Raw genomic sequence first — 17,733 nt, 5'->3', positions numbered from 1 at the left:
GAGATACAGCACTGGTGTTCGAAAATGTCACGCCCGAGTATTACTCAGGGTAATTTTTTTTTTTTTTTTTTTGAGTGCATCGTATTGTTATACCCGAATATATATCGGGAGACATTTATTTCGGCTTCATCTCTTTGTCAAACCCGACTGTTTCTCGGGAAAAGTTAATGTGTGCTCAATTCAGTAGATGGCAGCACTCTACGGAAGATTTCAAAGGTTAGAGGTTAGACGTTCTTTGGTTCAATTTGACAATTTGTGCACCCAAATCATCAAAATAACTTGACAGTTAAAGGGTTAAACATAAACAAAGTTTAGATAAACAAACGTTAAAGTTTAGATAAACAAAGGATATGCCTTTATCCAAGATTAAGGAACCTCCTTTATTCGAAGATTAAGGAACAACGCAATCTGCAACATTAACTGAATTAGATAATTTTAGCTTAGCTTATACCGTCCGTTATACATTAAACGCGCATTCACAAACGTATTTTGCAAACACGCACATGCATATTCGCAGTGTTGGAAAATATAACTTATTGTAAACCTTTTACTGCATCATCTCTCCTCCTTGAAATGTTTATTTAGTTTATTTAGTTCTTATTTTAATGTAATATAGTAGTTACTTCTACTTCTTTTTCTTACTGCCACTGTTTGCGTTGAGAACGGACTGTTTCAACCTAATGGAGATGCAAAAATGAAACGTGATGTTACGTCATCTGGAAAGCCGATTCGTGCCAATAGCTGATTGGTTGCCTTGAGATGACGTCATGCCTACTTCTGCTATAAGTATCTCGCGTCGCTCTGGCTCAACCCTTCTAGTTCCTGCTTTCCTGGCACTTGGGTGTGTGGTTTCCAGCCCCTTCAGAAGGATGCATGCAGTCCGGTGAATAAAGTTCCTTGGTTCCTGTTCACAAGATGACTGTTCCTGAATAAAGTTCCTTGGTTCCTGTATACAAGATGGTTGTTCCAGAATGAGTTCCTTGGTTCATATCCACAAGATAATTGTTCCAGAATGAGTTCCTTGGTTCCAGAAGATACCATTTGAGTGACTGCCGTGGGCGGCATCCATGTTCTTCAATGAAGGTGGCATTTAAAATACGTGAGCGTCGATTCCTCGTGTTCAACTAATGCAAACGGAGTTGGGCCAGTTTTGAGTGCTTTCAAGAACTTGATTTAAATGTCAGGTGTTTTCTCGACCATTGATCATCCATGTTCCATGGCATCCATGTTCTTCAATGAAGGTGGCATTTAAAATACGTGAGCGTCGATTCCTTGTGTTCAACTAATGCAAACGGAGTTGGGCCAGTTTTGAGTGCTTTCAAGAACTTGATTTAAATGTCAAGTGTTTTCTCGACCATTGATCATGGACTTTTAGAATGTGTAGCCAACTTCATTTTGAGGCCGCATAATTACTGTTTAGGACATTTTTGTTTGTATTGAATGCCAGTGTTTTTGGAGACCAGGTAAAAATATTATTTGATGAATGATGGTTATATTATATTTTTCCTAAGACTCTGATATTGTTTAAATTTATTTTCTGTGTTTTTATTCTTTATTATATTGTTAATAAATTTGTTAAATTTGAAACCTTTTTATTGTCTTCAATGTCTGCACAACATATTATCTCAGGGAGCTTTTATTGCTACTATTGCTAAATGTTTATTTTTGTTTTAAATTTTTAATTTATTTATTTTTTTTTTTTTTTAACTTTAAACTTTGCTTTAGCATCATTTTTGGTTATGGGCCCAGCCCCTGAGTTATTTTTAGTGCAGACTTTTGAAGTTTAAAGTTAATTTAGGACTTAAGAGATTGGGGGGTGGTTTTTGTTAAAATTCAAATATATCTACTGTTAGTGTCATGCATAATATTGCTAAATTTGAGTCATGTAATTACTTTACATGGTCCAAAGATATGAAGTTTGTTTTAAATGAAAAAACTGCATGGCTTTTGGTCAAGGGTATTGAAAAATGTCCTGATTTAAATGATGTTAAGGGTATTACAAAAGAAATTATTGCCGACTATCAAAATAGAAGTCGATTGGCATTATCGTTAATTTATATGAATGTAAGCCCTGAATATAGAAGCTTGATAAGTGAAATTGATGACCCGGTAGTGGCATAGAATACGCTTGCCAAATACTTTCAGCCAGATTATCGATCAAGACATATGTCCCTGTTTTCAGAGTTCTTAAATTGTAAAATTAAGCCAAATGAAAGTATTAGTTTCTTTTCTTCTAGATTAAAACGCGTAACTGAACAGTTAGCTGATATTAATCAGGCGGTAAGAGACATATATATATGTTTCCAGTTTCTTAGGTTCCTTCCAGATAAATTTGATCAAGTAGTTCAGAATGTTTTGAGGTGGCCAGATCAAAAGTTCATTTTTAAAAATGTTGAACTTGAAATATTAGAGGAGGAAACGCGTCTTGGTTTAAGAGAGATAGATAGGGAAAATTCCAATAAGACTATAGAAGTCCAATGTACTAACTGTGAACACAAATTTAAGCAGATTAAAGGGCTCAAGTGTTATAAATGTGGTCGTCCAGGTCATATTCAAAAATACTGTAGAATGAAAGGTAATTTTTCCAGATCACCCTCGCCTGCTTCTTCTGTTTCCTCAGCTGTATCTAGTAGTAATAAAACATCTCCTAAGTGTAAGAATAAACCCAAGTTGAGTAAAGGTAAAAATAATTCTCATGCTCAGTCCCATTTTATAGCTCAAGCTAATGTTAACAATTTGGAGGAAAATGATGATAGTTGGATATTTGATACTGCTGCATCTCATCATTTTTGTAAAAATAGTGAATTGTTTGATACTTTTTCTCCTGTGAAAAATGAGAATATGCTAGTAGCTATTGATGGGGTAACTTTTCCAATTCATGGGAAGGGTACTGTTAAAATGAAATTTGGGGATACGGTTATTTTGCTTAAAGATGTGTTATACTCACCTGAACTGAGACGAAATTTAATATCTGGACCTAGGGTGGATATCAATGGAGCAAGATTTTATGGTAAAAGTGGGCAAATTAAAGTTACTGATGATGAAAATGAAACTTTGTACAAAGCTAAGTTGATAGGAAGTAACTATCATGTATTCCCGAAAATAGTGAGAAAGGGGGGCAAATCTGTAAAATTTGAGGCATCCACAGTTCAGCATAACAATAGTGAATTATGGCATGATCCGTTTGGTCATATAAATTATGGTGCTATTGTCAGGACTAGTAAGAGACATTCAGCTCGAGGTCTTCCTGTGTTAAAGCACTCACCTAATTTGTTTTGTGAACATTGCCAAATCAATAAGCAAAGACGAATCTCCTATAGACCCTTAGAAGGTATTCAAGTAAAGAGGCCGCTTGAAAGGGTTTTTTCTGATGTATGGGTACCTATTAACATTCCAGGTAGGAATAGTGAACGTTATTTCGTTTCCTTTATTGACGAATATTCTCGTTACGTGGTAGTGTACCCCATTGTGGAGAAAGGTCAGGTGTTTGAAGTATTTGAAAGGCATATAGCACGTGTGGAAAGATCTTTGAACCTTAGGTTGAAATACTTTAGGACTGACAATGGGCGAGAATATGATAATGATCAATTCAGGTCATATCGTAATAAAAATGGTGTAAAGCACGAATTTACAGATGTATACACTCCAGAACAGAATGAAGTTTGTGAGAGATTTAATCAGACAGCTCTCAACAATGTACGTGCAATCTTACATGATAGTGGAATGAGTTCCGAATTTTGGTCAGATGCAGTAATGTATTTTGCATATTCATTTAATAGAATTTGTCATAAGGGCCAAGATAGAAACCCATTCGAATTGTACACTAAGCGTAAACCATCAGTACGTCACCTTAAGGCATTTGGAACGATTGCCTTTGTGGGAATTCCAAAGGCTAAAAGAAATTCTAAGCTTGATCCAAAGGCAACGAAGGGCCGATTGATTGGGTACAGTGTACAAACAAAAGGGTACAAGATTTGGTTGGAAAATGAGCAAAAGGTAGTAGAAACCCTAAATGCTACTTTTAAAGAGTCAATTGGAATGCAGAAAAGTGACAGTGGAGCTGCACTGGGCACCCTTCCTGATTTGGAATCTGAAGAAAGGGTAGAGTTCCAATCTACTGATACTCCAGTTGGCTATTTTCCTGAAAAAGAGGAAAGAACCGATACCAATGTACCTTCTTCTACAATTGGCACTGACACTCAATCTACATTGAGACAAGTAACTTGGCTTCGTAAACCTGTTACAAGGCCAGACGGCGCTCGTACGGATGTGAACATAATATTCAGTATGATCCTACCTTATTTGATTTCAAGGGAAGCAATACTTATAGTCGTGAAATCGACCCAACTGGCACTCCTTCAACATCATATACCCGAGATAGCTGACTAGAGGTTTCAATTCCAAATACTTATAGCCAGGCAATGAAATTCACAGAAAAGCTTAAATGGGAAGAGGAAATGGCCAACATGCGAGAGCATAAGGTATGGCATCTTGTTCCACTTCCTAAAGATAAGACTTCACTAGGTTGCAGGTGGATTTTCAACATTAAACGTCACGAATTTGGAAACATTGTTCGTTTTAAAGCTCGTTTAGTGGCTCAGGGTTATTGGCAAATTAAATACGATACCTATGATGAAACCTACTCTTCTGTAGTCAACTTTTCAGTAATAAGGCTCTTTTTCTCCTTTTTAGTTGCACACCTTAGATGAGCAAATATACAATGCGACGTAAAAAGTGCTTATCTCTACGCTCCTTTATCAGAGGAAATTTACATGTCCCAACCTCAGGGTTTTGTAGGGCGAGATAAAGAAACTTTTGTGTGTCGTTTAGACAGAGCCTTGTATGGTTTGCATCAGAGTGGGCGATTATGGTACTACGAGTTGGATAGAACACTATGTAACCTAGGGTTTATCAAGTTTGAGTGGTGTAATTGTGTCTATCGTTTTAAAGATTTTGTCATTCTGTTAGTTTATGTTGATGATATAGTTGTGTTTGGAAAAAGTGAAGTTCAGGCCAAAAGAATATTAAAAGTCCTGAATTCACATTTTGATTTAAAAATTTTAGGTAAAACAAGAAAGCTTTTGGGTGTGGAATTTGAATATGACAACAATAGTGTTTTAATTCATCAGCAATTATATATAGAAGACTCAGTTAATCGATTTAAGTCTTTTAAAATACAAATCACTTCCCTTCCAATAGTTAAAGGTGTGAAATACTCAAAGTCCCAGTACACAAGAAGAAACGACTGAAATGATGAATTATCCTTATAGAAATGTTTTGGGATGTCTCTCGTTTCTTTGCAATCGTACTCGTCCGGATATAGCTTATGCTGTTAATATATTTTCTCGGTTCCAAAGTAATCCTGGTAAGTTTCACTGGGAAGGATTACTTAAACTTTTAGGATACGTTTCCAATACCAGACAGCACAAACTTAAACTGGTATGCAAGGAACTGAAGCTCAATATATATTCAGATTCGGATTTTGCTTCAAGCAGGGATGATATGGTGTCTATTGGTGGACAAATAGCTTTGTTGGGAGAATCACCTGTATCTTGGCATACATTTAAAGAAAGGGGAGTGAATTTGTCTACTATGGAGGCTGAATTTATCTCCATGACTAAATCAGCAAAAGAATTAGTTTGGTTTAGAAATATTTTGGATGAATGCATTCAGTTTAAAATTGCAAGTAACTATGTTTCAAGACCAATATTGTTTACTGATAAAATGGCTGCTATATGTTTTACAAAATCACCCATTGAAAACTCAAGGACAAAACATATAGATGTGAAACTATTTTTCATTCGTGATCTATTGAACAGGGAAATTTTTGATTTAAAATATGTTTCAAGTAAAGATAATCTGGTAAAGTAAAGATAAATGGTTCCAAGTAAAGATAACCGCTGACTAAGCATAACCTGATAAGATTTTGTGGAACAATTTTCTTATGAAATTTTTTTTTGTGTGTATTTAAATTAAGAGTTTTGTTTATTTAAAAATAATATATTATAAGTCATATTATGATGGATATTAGGTAAATGTAAAACTGTATAGTGTAGAATGTTGTATGAGTGACCAGGACCCTGGGTAAAAGTATTGAGTGTGTGATCATATATATGTCTTTATATTGTTTTGTAACATGTTGGACTTTCTTGCTATGGTAAAATTTTTGAATAATGGGATAAGATGTTCCCAAAGGAAAATTTTTCTTAAAAATTTCTGAATTGAATGAAATTGTGATATTTATTTATTCTTGTTTTGAATTTTGTAAAGATACTGGCATTCAGTTTTTATTTCAGGTCGGAGATGATGATGTGGGGGGCATTTATTGGAAAATATAACTTATTGTAAACCTTTTACTGCATCATCTCTCCTCCTTGAAATGTTTATTTAGTTTAGTTCTTATTTTAATGTAATATAGTAGTTACTTCTACTTCTTTTTCTTACTGCCACTGTTTGCGTTGAGAACGGACTGTTTCAACCTAATGGAGATGCAAAAATGAAACGTGATGTTACGTCATCTGGAAAGCCGATTCGTGCCAATAGCTGATTGGTTGCCGTGAGATGACGTCATGCCTACTTCTGCTATAAGTATCTCGCGTTGCTCTGGCTCAACCCTTCTAGTTCCTGCTTTCCTGGCACTTGGGTGTGTGGTTTCCAGCCCCTTCAGAAGGATGCATGCAGTCTGGTGAATAAAGTTCCTTGGTTCCTGTTCACAAGATGACTGTTCCTGAATAAAGTTCCTTGGTTCCTGTATACAAGATGGTTGTTCCAGAATGAGTTCCTTGGTTCTCATGTCCACAAGATAATTGTTCCAGAATGAGTTCCGTGGTTCCAGAAGATACCATGTGAGTGACTGCCGTGGGCGGCATCCATGTTCTTCAATGAAGGTGGCATTTAAAATACGTGAGCAGCGATTCCTCGTGTTCAACTAATGCAAACGGAGTTAGGCCGGTTTTGAGTGCTTTCAAGAACGTAATTTAAATTTCAGGTATTTTCTCGACCATTGATCATGGACTTTTTGAATGTGTAGCCAACTTCATTTTGAGGCCGCATAATTACTGTTTTGGACATTTTTGTTTGTATTGAATGCCAGTGTTTTTGGAGACCAGGTAAAAATATTATTTGATGAATGATGGTTATATTATATTTTTCCTAAGACTCTGATATTGTTTAAATTTATTTTCTGTGTTTTTATTCTTTATTATATTGTTAATAAATTGGTTAAATTTGAAACCTTTTTATTGTCTTCAATTTCTGCACAACATATTATCTGAGGGAGCTTTTATTGCTACTATTGCTAAATGTTTAAATTTTTTTTTTTTTTTTTGTAACTTTAAACTTTGCTTTAGCATCACGCAGCCGTAAAGGTCTTACGTGCATGCGTCAACGCGACACATGCGCAGAACGTTTGTAGCTTTGAGGTCCGGATTATAGATCATTCCAGATTATGGGTGTCCGAATTAACGACTTTTGACTGTATTCCTGTATATCTGGATGGACCAAAAGCTTTTGGTCATGTTGAAATGTCTTTTGCAATTGAAAATCTTATGGTGGGAAGACAACTGCATAATAATTGTTCAATCCTTTCATCTGAATTTACTGCAATTTGTTATGCTCTTTTATCTATATCTAGGCATTTCCAAAGAAATTTTATTTATTATGACTCCATTAGTGCTCTAAAAGCTGTAGGAATATTCTCTGACACCGAGAATCTGGTTGTAGTTGAAATTCTAAAGTTGAATAAAAACTTAAGTAGCCATGGATACCAAATGTTTTATTGCTGGGTTCCAGGACATACAGGAATAAAAGGTAACAAGGTGTCAGATATCACAGCCAAAACTGCTGTTGAGGTGTCCAGTCAAGTTGTTCCTTTCAGAGATATCACTAAGGTCATCAAGCAGGAAGTCGTAAATAAATGGCAAGAGATCTAAGATACACAATTCAATAATGAGCTAAGAAGCGTGAAACCTAGAGTGTAATTTTGGGGAAGTACTGGAAACCAGAGAGAAGTCCTCTTGACTCGTATTTGAGTCAGCCACTCTCGAATCACTGACAATTATCTTCTGAAAGCGGAGAAGGAGCCATTTTGTCCCGACTATGATAGCATTCTGTCTGTATGTCATTTTTTAATAGTCTGAATTTTAATAGGCTTAGATTAAATCATTTTAACAAGTGTAACTTGCCTCTTGACTGTTTAATCAGGAAATGAGTCAATAATAATTTATTTCAATACTTGAAAGAAACAGGTCTTTATTATTTGATTTGATTCAGCTTTTATTATTGTGTATTTTTTATGTGTCTCATTGTTCGATGGATTTTATTTCCTGAGTTTTATATATATATATATATATATATTATTCATTTTAGTGTTTATCATTTTATTACTTCATTTGGATTTTATAACTTAGCTGTTTGTTATTTTAAATTTGTTCGCTATGTTAACTTGTGTTGTTATGTAAGCTATCTAAGTATAACTGTGTGTTTGGCACATATAACCTATCTGGTTATGCACCAGTACCTCTATAACCGCCACCATTTTCTCCCTTCAACACTACTATGCCAACAGAAGAAAACTAGTATGAACAATATCCCACTTCAAACAAATGTGTCTTGTAGCATCACTTCTTGGGTAGATCAGACAGAAAAATGCTAACTCCACAACCACACAAGATGTGATCCTGGCCATGGTGTAATTCACCCAGCCAACTAGTGTTTTAAAAGTGGCATTACAAGAATCTGTTACTCATGAGAAAATCATATTTATGGCACCTCGCCTTTTTTTTAGCATTATGTTTTCTATTTCTGGACTTCGTAAGGGACGTGTCTTTAAAAAAAAAGTATTTTTTGTGGCCCTGAGGTCCAGATATTATATTATTCTGGATATTGGATATCCAAATTTTAGACTATAGTTTTTAAGTCAATTCAAAATAATCTTAAATTTCTTGTTGCCATTTAATATAAAGCAAAATAATCTTCACATGTAAATTTCAAAAACAATATTAATTTATGAATATATCTTTATTGCAATAAATTTTAATCTGTGTTTAGGATATGCACTGTGTTTCTAGCACCATAGGCAAAATGAAAGAAATTTAGGGTTCAATTTCAAAGCAGTTTTCATAAAATCTGCAAAAGCAAAAATCTGGTAAATATATTCCTGTTCCCCCACACACAGATTGTCTCAAAGTAACAAATTTTGAAAGGAAGTGGAGAATATCAAAAGGAACCACATTCATATAGGAAAGCATGATTGGAAAGTGATAGATGATAGATGAGTGATAGATAGATGAGCTGTTAACTAGCATTTCAGAAGAGCAATCTGTAGTTTCTTAATTCAAGCTCTGGCCATTACGGGAAGAAACGCATCATTTTATGGATTCAGATATGGTAGATATTAGCCTTACATATAATATAACTGAGGGCAATGATTGTGCTGCAATACGGCTGTACTGAGAAAAGTGCCCTAACAGACATCCAGATTATTAAATGTTTGCGTATTTGCATAAAAATACAGTACAAAGTCCATAATCCGGACTCGTCAGGACTTTGGCGATTCCGGATTAGAGTTTTTTCCGGATTATAGATCATCAATTTAAATCTGGTAAGATGGCATGCAGAAATTATACAATTAAAAATATGAAACCGTAATTTATGAAATAAAGAGCAATTATGATCTAAAGGGTATCAAAATTTACAAAAAGGAAAAGCTTTACTTTATTAAACATTTCTTTCAATGTAAGTTGTTTAAGTTGCTTCGTTTTTTGTGCTAATACTTTCTCTTTAATTCTATAAATAGACCTAATTTCTTGTTCACTTACAAAGTTCCACTGTTCAAGTCCTGTAATTGCTGTGTCGAGAATACCGACTAACTTGTCAATTGAAATTTTTTCGTTTTCAATAACCTCTCACTTTCTTCACTATTGGAAGCGTGCATGGGTAAACACTTTATGCACATTAAATGCGCATGCGTAAGTTTGTGGCTTTGACGTCCGGATTATAGATCATTCCGGATAATGGACGTCCGGATTACAGACTTTGTACTGTATATGTGACTATAGAGCATTTAGGGATAACAGATGTAGTGTGGACTGAACCCAGGCAATGTAAACTTACTTCATTGAAAGAGACAACTCTGAATATTGCAGGCAGGAATTCCAATATGGGCACGTGCTATTGCATCTGCAATTGGAGTATCTCATTGTAGTAATATCATACACTCTGCACTCACTCCTTACAACTTTATCATACCCAACAAGTGCTATTCTTTTGTTATTAGACCCAAATTTCTCACCCTGCGTCACTCCCGTAAATAGTGCTAGTCCTGTTTTTATCATCAACACTGTTATCTTTCTTAAAACAATGTAACATTTTATGTCTCGAATGTTTTATTTGAGTGTCCATACTACTTAAAGGCATGCAAAAGTGTATATAATTTTTCAGTGCAATTGAAACATATGCTACTGTAACTAGATGTTCACTGAAATGGATCACAACAGTTTCTAACAGATAAGGTTGTAAGTTTATGTAAGTCAATTTCAGATCATGAAAAAAACTTTTGGTACTACATAATTCTAAAGTAATAGGTCTAAAGTTTCAACAATAGATATAAGCTGAATTATTCACTGTATTTTTTGTGCATAGACCTTTCTTTATGTTTAAATGTGTACATCTTCAAGAAATTAGTGAAAGCTGGATTCATGTTACAGTATTTCCTTGCAGTTTTTGCCGAGCAATATAATCCAGAAGATGATGAAGATGACGATGTTGAAAGAGTAAGTACGATAGCGGTATTTTTCCTCTTCGTTATTATATTCCGTTGCTAATATTTAAATATTCATTAACGTTGTTTTAAAAAAGACTTTTTATTTACCAACCCCTTCACTTTTATGCATTGCAAAATTGCACGCTTCAGTAATTTAGCTATAGGTTATCTAGAATTCAGTTATCATCATCATCATTACTTGCTAGTGTATAAGAGCTCATTAATTCTAAGTAAAAGAGATTTTTGACTAGTGTGAAGTTTTAAGGTTGATTGGTTAATTTCAGTGAAGCATATCGAGGCTTTTTCTTCATTAAAAACAAAAGATATGTTTTGTGCATATTTTTTCAAGAAGTATGATATGTACTTTTTTCACACACATATACAAGTAGAAAACAAATATTTTGTTTTTCTTAGGTAGTAATTATAGAAGTGTCTAAGATGACATCTAATAGATTTTTATTGTTTTTAGCAGATTATAAAATTTGCTAAAGTGTGTATCGTATACTTTTGCAATGTTGAAATACCACATTATTGCCATCAGAAGTATTTACATCTTTTCATGAAGTAAGACCCACTGGCATAGCCACCACTTTCTGATTATCTGCATACCCCTCTGAAAAGCTTTAAAGTCAGTGGTGCCCAATTTTTAGCCAAGCTAATGCATGAAAAGTAACATTCATTTTCAAAATGCCAGCACATAAAATATTAAGTTGAATAGCAATCAATCAATAAAATTTAAAAGGTAAGAAAAACTGATTAAAAAAAAAGCCCTTCCTTTAAGAAATAATTTTGTGTGCTGTTGTTTTTCCCTTGTACTCACTGCTCCATTCTTGCTTAAAAAACATCAATGACTTGCACAGTTGGCATCCGTGCACTGTGCACTGGCCAAAACAGACTTGCTAGATGCACACATCTGTTGCCATATAAATACTTTTCGTGACACTGTAAGTTGTCGCATAAATGCTTTTTGGTTACATTTTGAATTGCCGCATAACTATTTTGTCGACATATTGCTTTATCTTGTGAATATTTTTTGGTGGCTTTTAGATGGGTGGGTAAGGATAATCAGAAAGTACTCGTGCCACCCAGCTTGATCTGATTAATTGTCCCACTTTTACATGAAAAATCTATAGAGTTATAAACTAAATAAATAAAATCTTCAAGTTAAGGTTTATGTGAAATTTTAATTCCAACATTTGAAGTGATATCTTGTTTCTATTAGCAAATCGTTGATGAATTGCAGAAATTAGTTTAATTACTCTGATTGTTGTTCTGTAAATGCTAAAGTAATATTTTTTTAAATGCAAGGTACTCAGTTTTAGACTTTAGGTGCTTCGTAATTGATTTGTATTAAAAACTGGTACTTGCATATTATCCCATCAACTGCAAAATGTTCACCATGCCGAATGATTTAGCACCAAATATTGATAAGCTGGACGTAACACTTGTAACCTCTACAAATGATGTATAACCTTTTTTTCTACAACTTTATATAGACTGTGAATAGCAACATTGAAAAAGAAAAAAAAAATATTAGAATAATAATGTTTCAAAAAGATCGATTTCTGAAAAAGGTGTTTTTAAATATAGTAGTGAAAGGCTATTTTTAAACAGAAAAATAACAATTCTTTCTCAATTCATCTTTGTATGACAGTTAGCTTTTCCTGATTCTTCACCACAACAGTGACCAAGTTAATAAGATTGCTGATTGCTGGTAGTTTGACCTAGGAAGCCCAACGAACATAATGGCTGTATGAGTGTTTTGTGGATTTTTCTATGTGTAATGTAAGATATGTAGCATTGCATTCATATATACTTGTCAAGAATGTGACCCAGTACTTCTTTTGTAAATGAATATGAGCCAGTTTCTGTTTCACTTGGGCAATAGAGGCACTTGGGTAGATAATGAGAGCAATCCTGTTAAATTTATCTTATTTTGGCTGTGATGATTTGTATCATTAATCCTTATAAAATTACTTCATGTGCCACTCTAAAAAATGTGCTGCCAGGCCAGACTGCCGCCTTTTAGCTATGCAACTGATGAGACCACCAATGCCCAAGTGGATTAAATATTGGCAGTTTGCCCTGGGCTCCCAGTGAAGAGGCTACCTGCCTGAACATTTTGATATGTTTCTGTATGTGTAATTTGGATAAGAGCCAGTTTCCTTTAAAAAGTTGTCTGCAAAAGCATCCCTTCCCTTTGGCAGATATCCTTTATGTGGTTTTCTGTATTCTAACGAGTCTGATTTTTCTTATTGAATGACACGTTCATGCATAAACAGCTTATATATAAATTTAAAACTATGTTCAAATGAAGTGGATAGCATAGCTACCAACTCTCCCAGTAAAACCAGGAAACTCTTAAGTTTTTTTACACATCTCCTAGTCTTCAGAAAATTACTGAATCTTCCGATTTTTAATTTTAAGCCTTTACTTATGGAAGTGTGTTTCAGCAGTAAAATTAAATTGTGTGAATGAAATTAATTTGTGCAAAACAAATTTGCACAGTCAAAATTTTATTATAAAATTAATGAAACTTAAACTGTGCAAATTTCATTCTCCCATCCATAGTGATCTTAAGCGTAATTTTTCTTATCAAATAAATTTCTTTCATAAACAAAAGCTTTCTTTCCCTGCTCCGAATTTTCTCAGTTTAAATGTATAAGAAAACTACAAACTGAAGTTAGAAAAAGAACATAAAATTTTAAATATTAATATATCATACATTATAATCATATAATAAATAATTGAATAAGCTAAATCATATGATATAAAGTGAAGTTAAGTCAGTTTTGAGGTCCTTAAAAATGGTGTCCAAGTAAAATGTACATTCCTTCCAGAAAGTTCCAGTTTTTCATATTTCGAGGTTGCCAGTATGGGATAGTTATTGCATTTACTTACATTACTTACACATAAAGAATTATACTGATCAGCAGCTACAATACTTTTTTATATTTTATAGAACATTCATTGCTTAAACGAGCATGACTTTATATCATATTTTATCAACTATGTATATAGCTGGTCATGATAGAAGTAATAACATGGCTTTACCTGAATTAACCAATTGAATTTTTGCTTCTAATTCAAAGTTCTGTGACAAAATGAAAATGGAAGTACAGGCTATAAAAGAATAGCATTTTTAGGTTTGTCAGTACAAGGAATCTAGGTATAATATTGAAAATACTGAAGTAGGCAAGTAGTACATTTACACAACTTTTGTGTTATGGTGTTTGAATAGGCCAGTAGTATGTACATATACTGTCTGGAGAATCATTTTAAAAATGCTGTGTGTAAAATGTACATGTTTAATAGTCAATGAAGGAAGATCAGCCTAGCAAAAAATATCCATGAAACTCAGAGGTTGATTTCATGGAAGTTGTTGAGGAAAATTATGCAATCGGTGCAGAATTTGCTTAATTGTTCTTGTATTCTGCAGTATTAATATATGTGGTGGCTTTGAATTTGTTTTAAGGATAAATAGTTGCTCCAGTCATTGACATATTGGCAGTCAAGGAACTATGTCTATTTGTTTTCCTCATAGTGGGCCTGCTGAGCACAGCGAGACTTGGGCAGCATATTGCAGGTGGTGACAATTAGTGGATTATGTACAGAAGTAAAAAACTCCAAAGAATTATGTCCATGCCCAGAATTATCTACCACTTTGTGAAATCCAGATTTGCATTAACAAAAAGGTAATTTTAGACTACTTCAGGCCACTTTAAAGTACCTGTTTGTATCTTGGCCACCTGTCTTTCCTGAAATTTTAAGGACTAAAGAGACAATTTCTGCTCTTCTAAATGTCATTTTGATTATTGAGTTCTCTTTATTTTATTTTTCTTTTGTTTTCTAATTTTCTCCCTTTGCTTGCATTGCCGTTGTACATATGTTTATTTTTTAGTGCCATAACTTACTTGTGTAAGCCTCGTGGTATATTTTGTGGAACACGAGTAGTTAGAGTTAACAAATGTATATAGATTTTTGGAAAGGGAGGTAAATTTGTGAAAATATTTGGAGTATGCTTTTATCAAAGACAGAAATCTTAAAACCAATTTTTTTTTTTTTAATCAGAACTTTTTTTCAAAATTTGCATAGTTTTTATACTTATCTGGTAATTTAGAGTGTGTTGAAAATATGATTTAAAAAGTATAATTGTTTCTTTGTTTCAGATAATTTATCCAAAGTCAGACGAACAAAGGCAGCGTCTTGGCGAAGCTGTTAGAAACATATTGCTCTTCAGATCTTTAGATTTAGTAAGTATACATTTTAATAAATATGTTCTTTCATTTACATTCATTTTTCTGTTTTTTGCTTAACGTTATTCTGATTCCTGTACTTAATGTAACATTTTAAATTTCAGCAACAAATGCAAGAAGTTCTAGATGCTATGTTTGAAAGAAAGGTACTTCATTTTTGCATTCTTTATGTTTTAGCTTTTTTTTTAATTTAATGTTAAAAAATTAACAATGAGACCTTTTTTTTTTTTTTTTTGAAAAATGCATATTTTTCTCTCTAGTACTTAAGCAGAGATATCTAAAATTTGATTCATACATTTGCCCTTAGGCAGAGTTTCTCATATTTAAGTCATTAAACTCTTATTTTATAAGTAGCTAGTTGATTAATGCAAACTAGTATTTTGCTGGCTTGATTGAAATGATTTTCATTTACATTCAGTCATAAAACACCTGCTAATTTCCAAAATGTGTATCATTATTAATTGTGAAAATAGGTTCATGTTTTAGTGTAAATCAATAGTATGTTCATATTAGTAATGCAAATCCTTGTATTTATTCCTCAACAATGTAGGTGACTTAAGGTGATGAGCATAGTTACAGTAAGATCCAAATGTTTGGGTGCTTGGCTTTTAACACCTAACATGAATAGTTTAAATTATCAGTACACATCCATCCTCAAACTAATAGTTTAAATTATCAGTACACATCCATCCTCAAACTAATTACCATATGTAAAATATGTTTTTGCCAGTAATCAAACAGCTTTTTGAAATACTGCTCTAAGTTCCCCCCCCTCCCAGCCATCCATTATACATCTTTTAAGCATTTGCCTGACACTGATAAATGTCTCTGCAGGTTGCAGATTAGGTTGCGTGAAAGACTAAGCGCTGCGAGATATAAAAATACCTTAGTATTGTTTCATTGCAGTCTAGGTACTTTGTGTAGAGAAATATCATTGTACATTTTCCACATCCTAGACATTTAAGATTAAAAGGGGGGAAAATAAATAAATTATGTAAAATATCCATATAATGATCTGTTCTATTTGTTAATTTATTACAAATGCCCTGAAAATTGGCTATGATGCTGTTAGTTCTCTAGTCTTCCAATATTTCTGAACTTTACAGTTTAAAAATATAAGTGCAGAGCATGAGTCAAGATGAGTAGCATCAAAAGTTTGATGTTGTCTGCACAGAGGACATAAGGGAGAGTCACAAAGCCCAATTTAATACAAGTATGGGGCAAACAGTCATTGCCTGTAGTAAGGCGGAAAAGTGCAACAGTTGCACTTCTAGAAAAATCTGACATCAACTGTGTATCCTTAAGCAGCGAGGCCCATGGCTTACTGGCAGAGTCACACAGTGCTCTCTGCTTTATTCTCGAGGCATATCTTCTTTTTATCAGGATTTTGACAATGAAATGAGAGGCTTTTCAAAGATCTCTGGAGAATTCTTGCACCCTTTTTGGCCAAAATGTCTGCAGCCTTGTACCCAGTAATCCTGCAGTGAGCAGGGATCCATTGGAAAGAAACAGAGATTGATGTTGAGAGCTCTCTGCACTCCAGTATATGGATATTATCTGTGTATTGTTTATTTGCAGTATATTGAAGAGCAGACAGGGAGTTTGATAAAATGACCACTCTGCAGAATGACGAGGGACGGATAGCCAGTTGCTTTAATGCGATATAAATAGCCTTGATTTTGCCATCGTAATGGGCGGAATGAGCATCTGTTGGTGCATAGCATGAAAAAAAGATCACAGTACACACTGGCTCCTGCTCCGTCTCCATCATTAAATATTGATCCATCTGTATAGACATTTGTGTGTAGGGTATTTGTTTACAGTGGTTGATAGAGCAATGACATGAACCTGTATTTATTCGTGAGGTTATGCTCTGTTCTTAATTCTGTTTTCAAGAATGAATACTGAAAACACAATGCTGTGAGAATCTAGAAATACTGTGAGCATGACTTGCTCAATTCTTGCCACAAATTCTTTTATCATAAATAAAAACCCCAATTTTCCACGTTTTTTTTTTTTTTTTTTTTTTTTTTTTTTTTTTTTTTATATATATATATATATATATATAACAAACAATTAGGGCCAAGTTGTATCAATTGATGATCCTATTCAAAGTAGTTAGCAAGGCATTGGTGTGTTTGTTAATTTGCCAAATATGCTTCATTTTTATTTTGAAATCACAAGCCAAAAAAAGTGTGCTGATGTATATTAAGATCATCCATTATGCTTACAAGTGATCTGGGATAAGTGAATAGCCGTAATCATATCCTGAAGAGTTTGCTGACTATGCTGGTGGACATACTGTGTCATCAAATTAATGTTTTCCATAGAGCATGCTATTGTAAGTAACATTCATTAACTGTGGTAAAATTTTGTACTGTTTTAATCTTGCCATCATAGAGTCATTTTACACCTTCCTTAGCCTTTTTAAAATGCACATAAATGTACCAAATGCTGGCAAAATTAAATTTTACAGTTCTGCTCTTAAAACTCCATTATCCTTATATTGAACAAAGATGACTAATCACATTACGGTTTGTCTGCTCTTTATAGATCTCTCTCTCTCTCTCTCTCTCTTTTTTTTTTTTTTTTTTTTTTTGTCATAACTGTCTGGTTATGGAGAGAAGGGATAAGGTTTATTTCAAATAGTTTCAGTTTAGTTACCTGATTGTGTTAAAAAAGGGTAGTCATAGCCCCTGAATTTTTTGATCCTAC

At 33.8% G+C, this 17,733-nt stretch overlaps 1 protein-coding gene across 1 annotated transcript in view; it reads left to right on the top strand.

Annotated features, from left to right (window-relative positions):
* Positions 1-17,733, top strand: part of Pka-R2 (cAMP-dependent protein kinase type II regulatory subunit) — an 85,528-nt gene that overhangs the window by 36,044 nt on the left and 31,751 nt on the right. Inside the window, exons 3-5 of the mRNA XM_085807485.1 lie at positions 10,720-10,772; positions 14,932-15,015; positions 15,123-15,164. Coding sequence (XP_085663611.1) covers positions 10,720-10,772; positions 14,932-15,015; positions 15,123-15,164 — 179 coding nt within the window. The remainder of the gene's footprint in view (positions 1-10,719; positions 10,773-14,931; positions 15,016-15,122; positions 15,165-17,733) is intronic.

The sequence above is a fragment of the Stegodyphus dumicola genome, chromosome X1, assembly GCF_044657685.1.
Source record: "Stegodyphus dumicola isolate Sdum_Otavi_A_Nest chromosome X1, ASM4465768v1".
In the NCBI taxonomy this organism is placed as follows: Eukaryota; Metazoa; Arthropoda; class Arachnida; order Araneae; family Eresidae; genus Stegodyphus; species Stegodyphus dumicola.
Note: the sequence above shows the minus strand (reverse complement) of the source record. Positions and strands in the feature narration are given on the sequence as shown.